This window comes from Kryptolebias marmoratus, linkage group LG18, assembly GCF_001649575.2.
Source record: "Kryptolebias marmoratus isolate JLee-2015 linkage group LG18, ASM164957v2, whole genome shotgun sequence".
Taxonomy (NCBI): domain Eukaryota; kingdom Metazoa; phylum Chordata; class Actinopteri; order Cyprinodontiformes; family Rivulidae; genus Kryptolebias; species Kryptolebias marmoratus.
This window is the reverse complement of record NC_051447.1, coordinates 13084129-13096491: the sequence shown is the minus strand read 5'-3', so window position 1 is coordinate 13096491 and position 12363 is coordinate 13084129. Positions and strand designations below refer to the sequence as shown.

Sequence of the window (12363 nt, the reverse complement as noted above, 5' to 3'; positions counted from 1 at the left end):
CCCCCCCCCCCCCCCCAGCACCAGCACGTGAACCCTGCCGTGTGTTTTTAAAATAGCAGACAAGGCAGCTGGGTTTTTTTTTGTCATTTCTTTCTTTCTTTAAACAGCAGGGAAGCAAACACGAACGATGTGAGCTCTTGTGTGTTTCTCTCTCAGCTCCACTAACGAGGTGAAGAACCTGCTACAATCCCTGCCCAGAGCCAGCGAGCCCAGGGAGGTGCTGTTCGAGGACCGGACTCGAGCTCACGCCGATCACATCGGACAGGGCTTCGAGCGTCAGACCACAGCCGCCGTGGGGGTGCTGAAGGCTGTCTGCTCTGTAGAAAGGTAAGAAGCACAACCACAGGCAGGGGTTTTGCTTCGGTTACACAGCTGTTTGCCTGGAAGTGACACTTACTCCATGACGGGTTTATAATCACTCTCTTGTTTTTTCTCGCTCCTCCCTGCCTTGTTTTCAGCCCCGAGCCACCTCGTGTAACCAAAGATGTTGTGTGTTTCCACGCCGGTGATTTCCCGTACGTAGTTCAGAGGCTGCAGCTGGACTTGCATGAACCCCCTCTGTCTCAGGTATTCTGTTACACACACCTCAAACCAACACACAGCTCAAAACAGGATCTCAAATTAGATACAGGATTATCTGCACAGAGTTTTTCGCTCATCTCACGTCAGCGTCGAACTAACTAACGCTGCCACCTGGTGGAGCAAATCGTTTCAACAATGGACTTCTCTACAGGCACGGTTAACTCAGAAACTTCCTGAGATTCTTTAAATTACTTTGAGAATTCCTTTTTGTTTTTGAGAGCCTGCAATGTTTTCTTTTTGTAGAATGTTTCTTTGTTTTCAGTGATAAGTAGTCATTTCTACTTAAACTAATAATAGCAATAGAAGTCATGTTAATGTTAACAGTTGGTGTGTGCCAGTGAGACATTAAATAAAATGTTTTCAAAACAACCAGACACAGAAAATGTTCTGGTTTTTAGATGCTTGCATAAAATCATTTGAGACATTTTACCTTTAAGTTGTTTTTACTTGTTTTTCTCTCTCTTTGTGGCAACGAGTCAGAGTTAAAGTTGAAATGATCACCATACATTTATGTCATCGAAAAAAGCTCTTATTTTGAAGTATAATTCGCTACAGTTCTTTTTGTGCAGACACTCTAAAAATAGAAGATGCTGCTATTTATAGGTGCTTTAAAAAGGTTCTTGTCAGAACATCTGTATTTTGTTGCTGTTTTTTGTAACGCGGTGCAGTGTGTATGTAGAAAGTTTTGCTCCTCAGTGTCACCAAATAATTTAGGACCACTCAAAGAAAGGTTATGCAGGGTTGTCCTCTTCTGTTGATAGTTAAAATAGATGACATCTTGTATTTGAACATCGTCCTTCTTTCTCAGTGTGTGCAGTGGGTGGACGATGCCAAACTAAACCAATTACGGCGGGAGGGGATCCGCTACGCTCGCATCCGCCTGTGCCACGATGACATCTACTTCATCCCCCGAAACGTGGTCCACCAGTTCAAGACGGTGTCTGCCGTCTGCAGCCTGGCGTGGCACGTGCGCCTAAAGCGTTACTATCAAGAAGACGAGGAGCAGGAGGAAGGGGAAGAGCAGGCTGAGTCGAAGGACAGGGAGACGGAAGCAGCGGTTCTGAGGAAGGAGGAGGAGGAGGAGGAGGAGGAGGAGGAGGAGGAGGAGCAGCAGAGGGGAGAAAGGGATGAGAGAAGAGTGAAGGATGAAATGAAGGAGCAGGGCGAGGAGGTGGCAGAAAAAAGGATGTTGCCCTGTGTTAAAAAGGAAGAAGATGAGCCACCTTTGTCGTCTGAACCTGCTCTCTCTGTGAACTCTGTTAGTAACGTGACAGACAAAGATGAGATGAAGAATGGCGCAAAAGAAGGAAAACATCAAGATTCTCCTCCAAAAGTAAAGGCTGAACCTCCAACGTCTCTCTGCCAGAGTAAATCGGCGTCACCTCTGACTCTTCCTCCTCTTCTTGCTTCTCCTTCTCTTCACAAGGACTCAAAACCCAAAGTCTCACCTAAACGTCATCACCATCCTCATCCTCATCATCATCAGTTGGACAGCAGGACAGTGTCTTCCTTTTCACCTTCCAAATCGTCCTGTTCTCCGCCTTCTTCCAAGTCTTCCACCTCTGCAGCATTTTCGCCTTCAACAGGGTCCGCTGTCATCTCTTCACACTCTTCCTCACCAGCTGCTCACTCGTCTTCTACCTCTTCTCCCTCGGCATCTTCCTCGCTGTCAGCCTCCTCTTTGTCTCTGACATGTCCCAGGCCCGCAGTTTCTTCCTCTAGCCAGCTGCCTCCCGCCTGTCAGTCCGAGCACCCGAAGGACCCCCTCCACCTGATGCCAGATGTTCTTTCAGGCACACGGACACCGGCGCAGTCAGAGGTTCAGACGTCGCAGACACACACCGCCCAAACGGACACGCGGACACACTTGGCGGCCGAAACACGAGGCCGGGTGCTGGGAGACCCACGGACGCTTTTAGACGTGTGGACTCACAGCTCCAGCTCTGACTCCAGGACATGTATGGATTTGCAGATGCATCCTCCGCAGGACGCCACCAGACAAGGAATCTACATGCAGCAATACACACCACAGCACCTCCCCCCTCCTCACCTGCCCCAGATGCTTCCTCCTCCCTTCCCTCCCCTCTTGTCGCATTCCCACCTCCCCCACAGGCCTCCAGTCCTCCCTCCGAATCCCCTCCCCAGTCCCTCCTTCCCCCCTGAGCCCCAAACTCTGAACTCTTTCCTGAGTCAGACTTTGCCGCCGCACTCAGTCCACCTGAGCCACCTGCACCAGCCCAACCTCACCACGCAGGCTCAGACTTACTACCCGCCTCCCCTCCTCCCCCCCTCCTCTCAGCCAAACTCTCCCTCCCAGCCTCTCCTGCCTCATCTCACTTACCAGCACCAGTTCGCCAAAACCTTCTTCCCCCCTCAGCACCCTGGCTTCAACTCTCACCCCTTCCTCCCGCCTCAGTCCTTCCTCTCGCAGCCGCCGCCCGGTTCCTACCCGCTCCAACCACAGTACCAAACCTCCCCGTCTGTGCAGGCTCAGCTCCCCATGTCACCATCTTTTCCTCACCCCCCACCTCCTCCTTCTTCCCCACCACCGCCTCCTCCCCCTCCCCTTCCACCTCCTCCCCTCCCTTAACCCTCCCCACCTCCCTCAAGGCACGAAGAGCAGCAGAAGCAGATTTTATAGTAGTGTTTGTACATAGCGATGCTAATTTTAACTGACTGTAAAGGTTTTATTTTGGTTGTAAAACGGTGTAAAAAGGAAGGAAGTTAAGTGTGTCGGTACAGACACGGTATAAAAGCAGAGTTGAACTGATATATTCCAGGTCGCTGGACTGAACTGGCTTAGATTGTACTGAAGCTTTGGCTGTGCACAAACTAGATCAAATAAAATTTTATGTACAGGTAGGTTTTTTTGGCCTGTAGTCGGCGAAGGGTGCACCAGTTTTAGCTCAAGCATTTTCAGGCTCATGGTTTGAATGAAGTCCCTGGTCTGCCAAACTTTTGTTTGGTTTTATTTTTTTAGTTCTTTAAAGTGTAATCCTTCAGAATTTCAGCTTTTTTTGTGAGCCATCAGATATAGGAAGAAAACAAGAACATTAAGGCAGATTTGTGTTATTTATTTAACAAACAAACAAAAAAACACGAGGATGTTCTTTTTGTGAAAGTCGCAGCTAATTCTTTTTATTTTTTAAACAGTATGTTCTCAGTGCCCATATATCTTTCTGAGTAAAGATGGGGCACACAGTGAAATTATTTAAAACTGTTGTTTGTTGATGTCAGACTGCAACGTTTCCTCTGTTGTATTTTATCAGTACAGGTAATGGCAGGACTTTTCCCTCATATTGTATTCAGAGCAATAATGCTCGGCAATAATCTGCTGAATATAAAACCACATACTGTATCTGTCCTTAACCTGACAATGGAAAGCATTAACGAGGAGTGCAATTAATGGATGTCTAAATGATGTTTCTAATCATTTCCAGTGTTGTATTGGCTAACATGAATGTTGTATTGCTGTTTTTCAGTGCTACTAATCAAAAAAAAGACCCCACATCAGTTATAAATCACTACAGTAAGCTCCACCTGCGGTAAGTCAGGCCCTTTAATGCGTCACAGTTTAAAATATCGAGGCTGTCTTGCACCTGGTGTCCTCACTGCCGGTGGCAGGGCTCCTGGTGTAATGTCTTTCTAGTGTCTGAAGTCAAACATCTGTTTTTGGAGCTGAGCAAGGCCGTTAAAGGCTGACCTCCGGAGTCTCAGGAAAACGGCCAGGTCACAGAGAGTCACCTCCTTTAAAAACTTTCAGTCCGTCGATTTGTCCTGGACAGTTTTTAAGCTTCACGTAGTTGTTGCAGTTAAATATTAAACAGCAAACATGGAGCTACATTAGACATTTACCTTCAGATTTCACATCATCCAGATGTAAGCGACAGAATTCAGAGAGCAATATGCAGACACTTTTTGTCAAGGCTTCCTAATCATGACCCCTCGCAGCACTTTTTAATCACTATGTCAACTTTTGAGCACATACAAATGGCATTATAGAAGATATAATGACTCAGATTCTTTTGCCAGATTATCAACGGGGCATTTTCAGGTTCTTCCAAGACTATAATTCAGAAATTATTCAGGCCTCTGTGGTCTAAAACACTTTGAAAACAGATGTTGAGAACTTATGCCCAAAGCACTATTTATATGTATTTACCTGAAGTCCAGTTTTATGGTAATGTTTAGCGTTATGTATATTAAAATGTTTATTTATCAACCAGGGACTGAAGTGACCTCTTGTGCTTAAAAATGATGGAAGGTCTGTAAGTATGACGAGTGTATGATTCTCCAAGTATCTGATGTTCAGGTTCAGACTTCTCTGTCTCAGTGCATGTCCCACAGCTGAGGAACTTTTTGTCAACAGTGTCTTAATTTTATTGTCCACATCAGAGTGCAGCCCTCTTGCTAATGTAGCCCACAACATTTCCCCAGTGCCTGTTCTTAACTGTGAACTACAACCCCATCTCCAAAGAAGTTGGGACGTTCTGTAACATGTAAACAAAAACAGGAAGCAATGATTTGCAAATCTTACAAACCTGTAATTTATTCACAGTGGAACATAGTAAACATATCAGTTGTGTAATCAAAAAAACTGTAACATACAGAAAGGCAATTTTGATTTTTCACGTCTCGGAAAAGATGGGACAGGGTCAACAAAAGGCTGTAAAAGTGAGTGGTACAAACAAAAAGAGCATTTTACAAACAGGTCAGGTCTCTAAAAAGAACATTTTAGAGAGGCTGAATCTTTCAGAAGTAAAGATGGACAGAGATTCACCAGTCTGTGAGAAACTGTCTAAAAATAGTGGAACAGATTCAGGATAATTTTGCTTAATGGAAAATTGGGAAGACTTTGAATATCCCATCATCTACAGTTCATAATATCATCAAAAGATCTGAAGAATCTGGAGAAATCTCTGAGCTCAAAGGACAAGAGGCTGAAAGTCCCTCAGAGTCCACTGCATTCAAACCAGGTCTGGTTCTGTTCTGGACATCACTGCATGGACTCAGGGACACTTCCACAGATCATCGTCTGTAAACACAGTTCACCGTGACGTCCACACATGCTGCTTATTATTTAATTTCCCTTTGGGATTAATAAAGTATTTTTGAATTGAATTGAATTGAATTGAATTAAAGCTCTATCAGGCAAAGAAAAAGTCAACACCGCCATATTCTCTGGACCAAAGCTTATTTTAAAATGGACTAAGGCAAAGTGGGAAACTGTTGTTGTCAGATGAATTAAAATTTGAAATAGTTTTTGGTAACCATGAACGCCTCATCTTCTGTACTGAAGAAGAGAGGGATCATTCAGCCTGTTATCAACACTCAGTTCTAAAACCTGCCTCTCTGATGGTATGGGGGTGCATTAGTGCCTGTAGGAAAGATGCCATCAATGCAGAACACTATATTTTCCCATCCAGGCGCCGTCTTTTTCAGGGAAGGTCTTGCATATTTCAGCAAGACGATGTTAAACCTGATACTGCATCCGTTACATCAGCATAGCTTTAGAGAAGAGTCCAGGAGCTGAACTGAGCTGCCTGCAGTCCAGACCTCTCAGCAACTGAACACATTTGATGCATCATGAAACAAAAAATCCAGCAAAGATCCAGACCTGTTGAACAGGTAGAATCCTCCAGACAGGAATGGGGCAACATTCCCTCCAAAACCTCCATCACTGCTCTCCTCAGTTTCCAGATGTTTCCAGACTGTTAAAGAAGAGGTGGATGCTTCACAGGGGGAAACAGGGGTCCTGTCCCAACTTTTTGAGATGTTTCTGACATAAAATTCAACCTCATTTGTTTCCAAAACATGGTACAATTTCTTAGTTTAAACATTTGACATGTTTACCATGTTTTCTTGATAATGAAATATGGGTTTATGAGATTTGCAAAACACTGCATTCTGTTTTTATTTACATTTTGCACAACGTCCCAACTTTTTCAGACTTGGAGTTGTATTCAGTTCTCCAGAGACACACAGTGCAGTGAGTTTTGTCCTTTGGAAAACGAGAGTAAAGCCTTAAATTGGTCTCTAAATTTGTTGAAAGTCCTGCAGATATCTGCAGCACAAGTGCAGATGGCTTTGAGGAGTAAAATCCGAAAAGCGGGGGTTGTAGTTTCCTTTATTAGTCTCGCCAAAAGCCTGCAAAATCTTAATAAGTGAAAGATAACGCCTTAGCCTTTTTTTCTGCCTCAAACGACTCTGTTTCAGAGACAGAACTCGTCTCTGTGTGGCTCCGAGGAGATCGAGGTGATAATTAAGGACATGATTCAGTTGTACGGCGCTCTGCAGCTCTTTTTATGCTTTTGGGTTTTCAAAGAGACGTGACAGGAACTTTATTTAATTCTTTTTTCATTTTGTACAAATGTGACTAAAGCTATTGTTGAAAACAGATGTCCTCAGGAGCTCGAGTTGTTTTCACAGAGTTTATTTATCTTTTTTGTTTTTATTTTTTCATTTTAGTTGTGTTATTATTAACTGTCAGCACTGTAGTGTACATAAGAAGTTTTGTAAAGAGAAAAAAAACTTGTAGTGTGGTTTCTACTTTAAATATGAGCCTAACTAATAAAAGGTTCACTGTATGAAAGTATGCATGTTCCAGTTTCTTTTCTTGAAGCTTGGACAGTTGCATTAAAGGGTGGTCATTAAAACTGGTACATAATGGAATGGATTTGTATCTTAAAATGTGTGTAAATGGATAAAAATAATATTTTTTGTGCCTATAGGTCCAAATATACTCTTTTAAGCACTTATTTGATCAACTTTTATGTGTTTTTTACTCGCAAGCCCTTTAAAGTTTCACAAAAAGTAAAGTGATTTAATCTCAGTATAAAAATCCAAATGTTGTTGTTGTAAAATGATGCACGTCTTCCAGGCTGCTTCGCAGTCCGCAGCAGTGAGATCAGCTCTTTGAACGGGTCAGAGCCGAGCAGAGACAACACGCTCTTAAACAACGCTGCAGATGCATAATTCAGCACTAGTGTGCGTCGGGTCAGATTCACTTCAAAACCTCTTCTGTCTTTCCTCAGATTCATCCCGTAGGGCCCGAGGAGTTCAGCTGACCTTTACAGCGTTCCAGCGGCTGTAAAGCAGGGAAGCAAAGTATTTTTGTGATTTGAAGGTAATGGATTGGAAAGACTACAGCGACCTGTGTGTGATTTATTTAGAAACTGTACTCATCAGTGCGTCGGATGTGAAACTGTAGTGCTTCACGTTTTAAAAAAATAATAATAAGCAAAAGATCATTGTACTGGATTCTAGAGGCATTAGAAGTTAAAGCACCAGACAAGAAAACTGAGCTATTTGTAGTTGATTGTTAAGAAAGAGACTTTTTTTTTCCCTCTGCTTGGCACAGATTTAACTGTTTAACACAGTAAAAAGTTTAGGTTGTGAATCTTAACCTACCATTAAAAGATTTCTAATAATGATTATTAAATTGAAACGGCAGTAAGAAAAACAGCTTTTGGACCTTCATTCATGTTTTGGACTTTTATTGTGAAAATCCAAAGCAACAGAACCATGTGAGTGGAGCCAGAAGTACTGTTTATATCATCAGGAATGTCTTTAATTATCGCCTGCTGGATGAATTTCAGTTAAGCTTTCAGAAAATAATCACTGGATGTACGTCTATGATTTATTAACCTTTGGAGTCCGATTTTAAGATGGCCACCACAGCTAATCAACATTAGCTAACACAGAAATAGCTGTAACTCAGTCAGTTTCACAGACATCAAGCTAAAATTTCATCTGGTAGTCGCTGAGAGTCATTCACAACACATACTCTGAGCGTGATGAGATCGCACATGATGGTATTTTTTTAATTGTCCATAACTCGTCTTCAAATTAAGATGAACTGAGTCGACATCCATTCCTTTGCTTTTAATTTAATACTGTGGAGTAAAAATGTAAAAAACACTACTGTTTGGTGTAGAACAGTCATAAAATATGTAACTAGAATTTTAACATCATATAATTTTTACATGAGTGCAGGCTTGCTACTATAGCAACACTAAATGTACTTTTATACGATTCTTATTTATAAACATTGTTGCGTGTTTTTGTCATTCAAAATTCAGCAAATAATATTTAAGTGTAAGTTCAGAGTTGCAGCTATTCTCCTTCCTCGTATTTCTTTAGAGCAGTTGATTTTTTTTTTTTTTTTGCTGCTGCTAAAGTCATGAATTTTTTAGTAAATGTTGCGTAATGCTGGGTCAAACTGGTGCATGTGCTGCGTCTGCACATCCGAGGAGCTGAAGTGTCCTTAAAAGGACAGATGGACAAACCCAGCTGCATGCTCTCTGGATCCCTCAGTGCATTTCAGGTCATATCCCAGCAGGAATCAAACCCCCCATCCCTCCAACTAAATGTTTTCTTTTGCATAGTTTACAAGCATCTTACATTTAGAAACGCTTGAGTGAGAATTTGCATTTTTATTGGTACAACTTAAAATGACAAATTTCCGCACAGCGTAAATTAAATCAGTCATCATTACAACACAGGCTTAAAACTGTTGTCAATAAAGTGCAAAAATAATGGGTAGAACAAATGTCTGAACTGAACTGATCATTCGGCACAAAAACAAACTTACGCACAGCTGAACGTACTGGTGTCTGAATGACAGCCACCAATTTAACAAAACATCAAGAACCGCTGGTAGAAAATGTAGATTTTTACAGCTTAATGATAAAAAATTAGTGGTCTCACTTGCAGATATTAGTTAAAAAAGGAGCATGTACAGAGTAGAAGGTAGAGGGTTTCCCAAAAGAGGGGGGAAAAATATTATTTTTCTATCCTTACAGCTAAAATAGTCATTTCAAGATAAACTGATGAAATCAAAATAGGCAAACGGCTCAGGAATGAAAGGAAAAGATGAATGCAGCCCCACAAAAAAAGCATTTTGAACAACATACTTTCTGAATTGGAGCCCATCTGTGGTACCTTTCTAACAACAAAAAATTAAAGTTAATTATATTCATTAAATACCTAAAAACAATACTGAGCATTATGAATTTAAAACAACACAAAACAGTTTTTTTTCCAGTGTTGGCTTCACAGTAGTTTTACTTATACAGATGCTTCTTCAGATTCCTTTTGGTGCTATTTTTTTTTTAAATAATTGACTCAAAAGCAGCTTTTCTTTAAAACATTCAGTAGATCTTTAGCTCTGCTGAACAGCTACCATTCTCATACTTGAAGTACAAAGCACAAACGTTTCCAGCACTTTTTTTTTGTCTTTTTAAATAGTTTGATCTCAAGTACACGGTGCACTCAGCTGTTAAACCTCTCTCCTTTCAGGAAAGATGTACAGCCCAAGTTCTACCAGTGCTCCCAGCAGCATGGTCCACAGTGGTATGCAAACAAACGTCAGCTTGACGTCGGCCAGTTTTTCCAGCTTGGCGCACAGCGTCAGACAGAAGCCCAGTTTGAGCAGCATGGCCGTCAGGTACCAGGTACGCAGACGCAGGTCTGGTGAACCGTTGCGTGGGTCGTACCCAGGCTTGCAGCGGCCAGCCATTTTGATGGCAAGCATGAGAATGAGGATGCCGTCAAAGACCCAGACTGGGAGGAAGATGAGGAACCAGTTCCACTGCACCTGGTGAGAGGAAGACGAAAAAGTTAATATTCAAGGCTTGTATTCCTGACAGTTTGATTATCACTGTTATTTATTAGAAAAAAATCAGAATCTGCATCACAGACATGGATGATTGTTAAACAAAAACCTTGCATTTTGTAAAATAAATAAAAATTGATTTTAAGAAATCAATTGAAAGTTAAAAATAATGATAACAAGACAATAAAAACATATTTTACCATACCTTGCCATCCAGTTTGAGTACCAACATGATGAGGAAAACAAGGGTAAAGACCCAGGTCAACAAAACCCTTTGAGCCAGAGACATCTTACTGTCTGGAGACACACAGAGACATAAAGTAGAACCTGGACAGACAGACGAGGACAGAAAGAGACACTCATGATAATGCTTAGTTTGTAAATATTATAATGAACAGCTGCGTTTTTAAACAGCCAGCAATATTATAGTAGCTCCTACCAGCCATGGTTTACGTGGTAGTATCTGTCCTGCTCACAAAATGAAGCAAAATTAAGCTAAAACAAGCCTAAATTACTGCTTTCCATTCATTGTTAGCGAACCTGTCAGCTAGCTAGCTAATAATAGCATTTAGCTAATGTTCTGTAAACATTTTTTTTTTTAACTTACATCAGCGTTTTCCCAACTCAATGGCCAGGATCTTCTCCCTGCGTGCTACATATTAATAATTACATCCTGTTACTAACCATAAGTCACATTATTATTAATAATAAACGCTATGTAAATAACTACACACCGCTTTTATTTTTGGTCCCGTTATCTTTGCACTGGGGCCAGCCCACCCTCGAAGCTGATTGGTTACGTACTCTTTACGTCATAGCACGTTTTTACGTTCACCAATCAGGCGTCTTTACCGTAATGTTTGCGCAAAGGACAGAGTCGTTCTTCTCCTGCAGTGACCGTTAACGTCCACCAGAGGTGAGTACAGTCCCGTCACTTCCGAGGCTTCCGTGGAACTGAACGACGTAAAGAAAATACATTTTCTCTTATTCTCTACCTTCGAAACAAAACATTGATGTAAACCACGTTACTTCTTCGTTACGCTTTGCCTTTTGCTTTAGACGGAGGTAGCGTTTAAATCTGCTTAAAATGTCGTGTCGCGTTTGAACGAGGTCTTACGGTAATGGACTCGAGTAGTATTTTTCGCACCGAGCGACAGAAAGGGAAAAAGCTTCAAATCGAGCAGACGCTCAGCATCTTCTTCCAGACAATGGACAGAGCTGGCTGGCTAGTTGCACTTTTAAATTAACTTGGAATAGTGCAGTTTACTGTGGTGAAAAACGTTGCTGTTGCGGCGCGGAGGAGGTAAGCTTGCTCATGGACTCATTATTAAGGACAGCTGTGGGGCTTTCTGACTGCCGCCGGTGGATTAGCTAACCGTGTAGCTTGACTTTAGCTTAGCGGGGGGAGGAGGAGGGTTTTCTGTGCGTGAGAGCCGATTGAGCCGCTGAAACGCCTTTAAAACACTGGTTGCATTCCGCTGCTCGTTTGCTAGTTTAAAAGTAGCATTGTTTACAGTGTTTTACTGAGCTGTGTCTTTATGTTAAAGTGGAAAACAGAACCTCCATCTTCCTCCTCCCGCACCAAGCTCACTGCTTAAATCTGAAACCACAGCTGCAGCATCAAATATATATATTATTTTATTTTTAAGAACGAAAACACTCAGTACATATTCATATATTTAATTACATGAGTTTCTGTCTAACTTTGTGTTTTAGACTACTCACTGTCGGGTTTGGCTGAACTATTTCTGCCACTTTGCTAAAGTTGAAGTTGCCCAGAAAATGCATTTATTCACATAACCACAGTTTTCCAGTGCCGTTTAGCAAAATCTGGTGGCTTTTTAGTTTCAGCTGCAGAAATTGTTTTCTGCAAACATAAATGTAAATGCCGAGTGCTGAATATCTGCTAAAAGCCGAAATTCAGTTCTTGAAGCTAAAAGAAGCAGAATGCTAGCAAAATGTAGCAGAACGCTAGCTAAACTTAGCAAACAGCTTGCTGGAAGCTAAACGCAGCTGAAGGCTCCCGAGAAGCTAAACGCAGCCGAAGGCTCGCAAGAAGCTAAATGCAGCCAAAGGCTCGCTAGGTGCTAAACGCAGCCAAAGGCTCGCTAGGAGCTAAACGCAGCCAAAGGCTCGCTAGGAGCTAAACGCAGCCAAAGGCTCGC

The 12363-nt window shown here is 42.1% G+C and overlaps 3 protein-coding genes across 9 annotated transcripts in view; 2 read left to right on the top strand and 1 right to left on the bottom strand.

Moving 5' to 3' along the window:
* LOC108235053 (lysine-specific demethylase RSBN1L) overlaps positions 1-7177 on the top strand; it is a 31997-nt gene extending 24820 nt beyond the window's left edge. The window contains exons 7-9 of the mRNA XM_017414776.3: positions 157-327; positions 459-567; positions 1391-7177. Of these exons, the coding sequence (XP_017270265.2) occupies positions 157-327; positions 459-567; positions 1391-3172 (2062 nt within the window). The 3' untranslated portion in view covers positions 3173-7177. The remainder of the gene's footprint in view (positions 1-156; positions 328-458; positions 568-1390) is intronic.
* Positions 7178-8986: 1809 nt separating this feature from the next.
* Positions 8987-11431, bottom strand: LOC108235092 (transmembrane protein 60). 5 transcript variants are annotated; one of them, XM_025005644.2, is made up of 5 exons: positions 11316-11431; positions 10933-11152; positions 10806-10850; positions 10404-10525; positions 8987-10180 (listed from the first exon to the last, which is right to left on the bottom strand). In XM_025005644.2, exons 4-5 carry the CDS (start codon positions 10485-10487, stop codon positions 9863-9865), a joined length of 402 nt encoding a protein of 133 aa, XP_024861412.1. In that variant the 5' UTR covers positions 10488-10525; positions 10806-10850; positions 10933-11152; positions 11316-11431; the 3' UTR covers positions 8987-9862. The 5 variants fall into 5 exon arrangements, with proteins under 5 accessions (XP_024861412.1, XP_024861415.1, XP_017270346.1 ...); XM_025005647.2 differs by having other exon boundaries at positions 10404-10495; XM_017414857.3 differs by having other exon boundaries at positions 10806-11152.
* The window catches only part of LOC108235090 (putative homeodomain transcription factor 2), a 40346-nt gene continuing 39343 nt past the window's right edge, over positions 11361-12363 (top strand). For all 3 annotated transcript variants that reach the window (XM_017414854.3, XM_017414855.3, XM_017414850.3), the window contains exon 1: positions 11361-11501. The gene's annotated coding sequence lies outside the window, so the exon portion shown is untranslated. The remainder of the gene's footprint in view (positions 11502-12363) is intronic.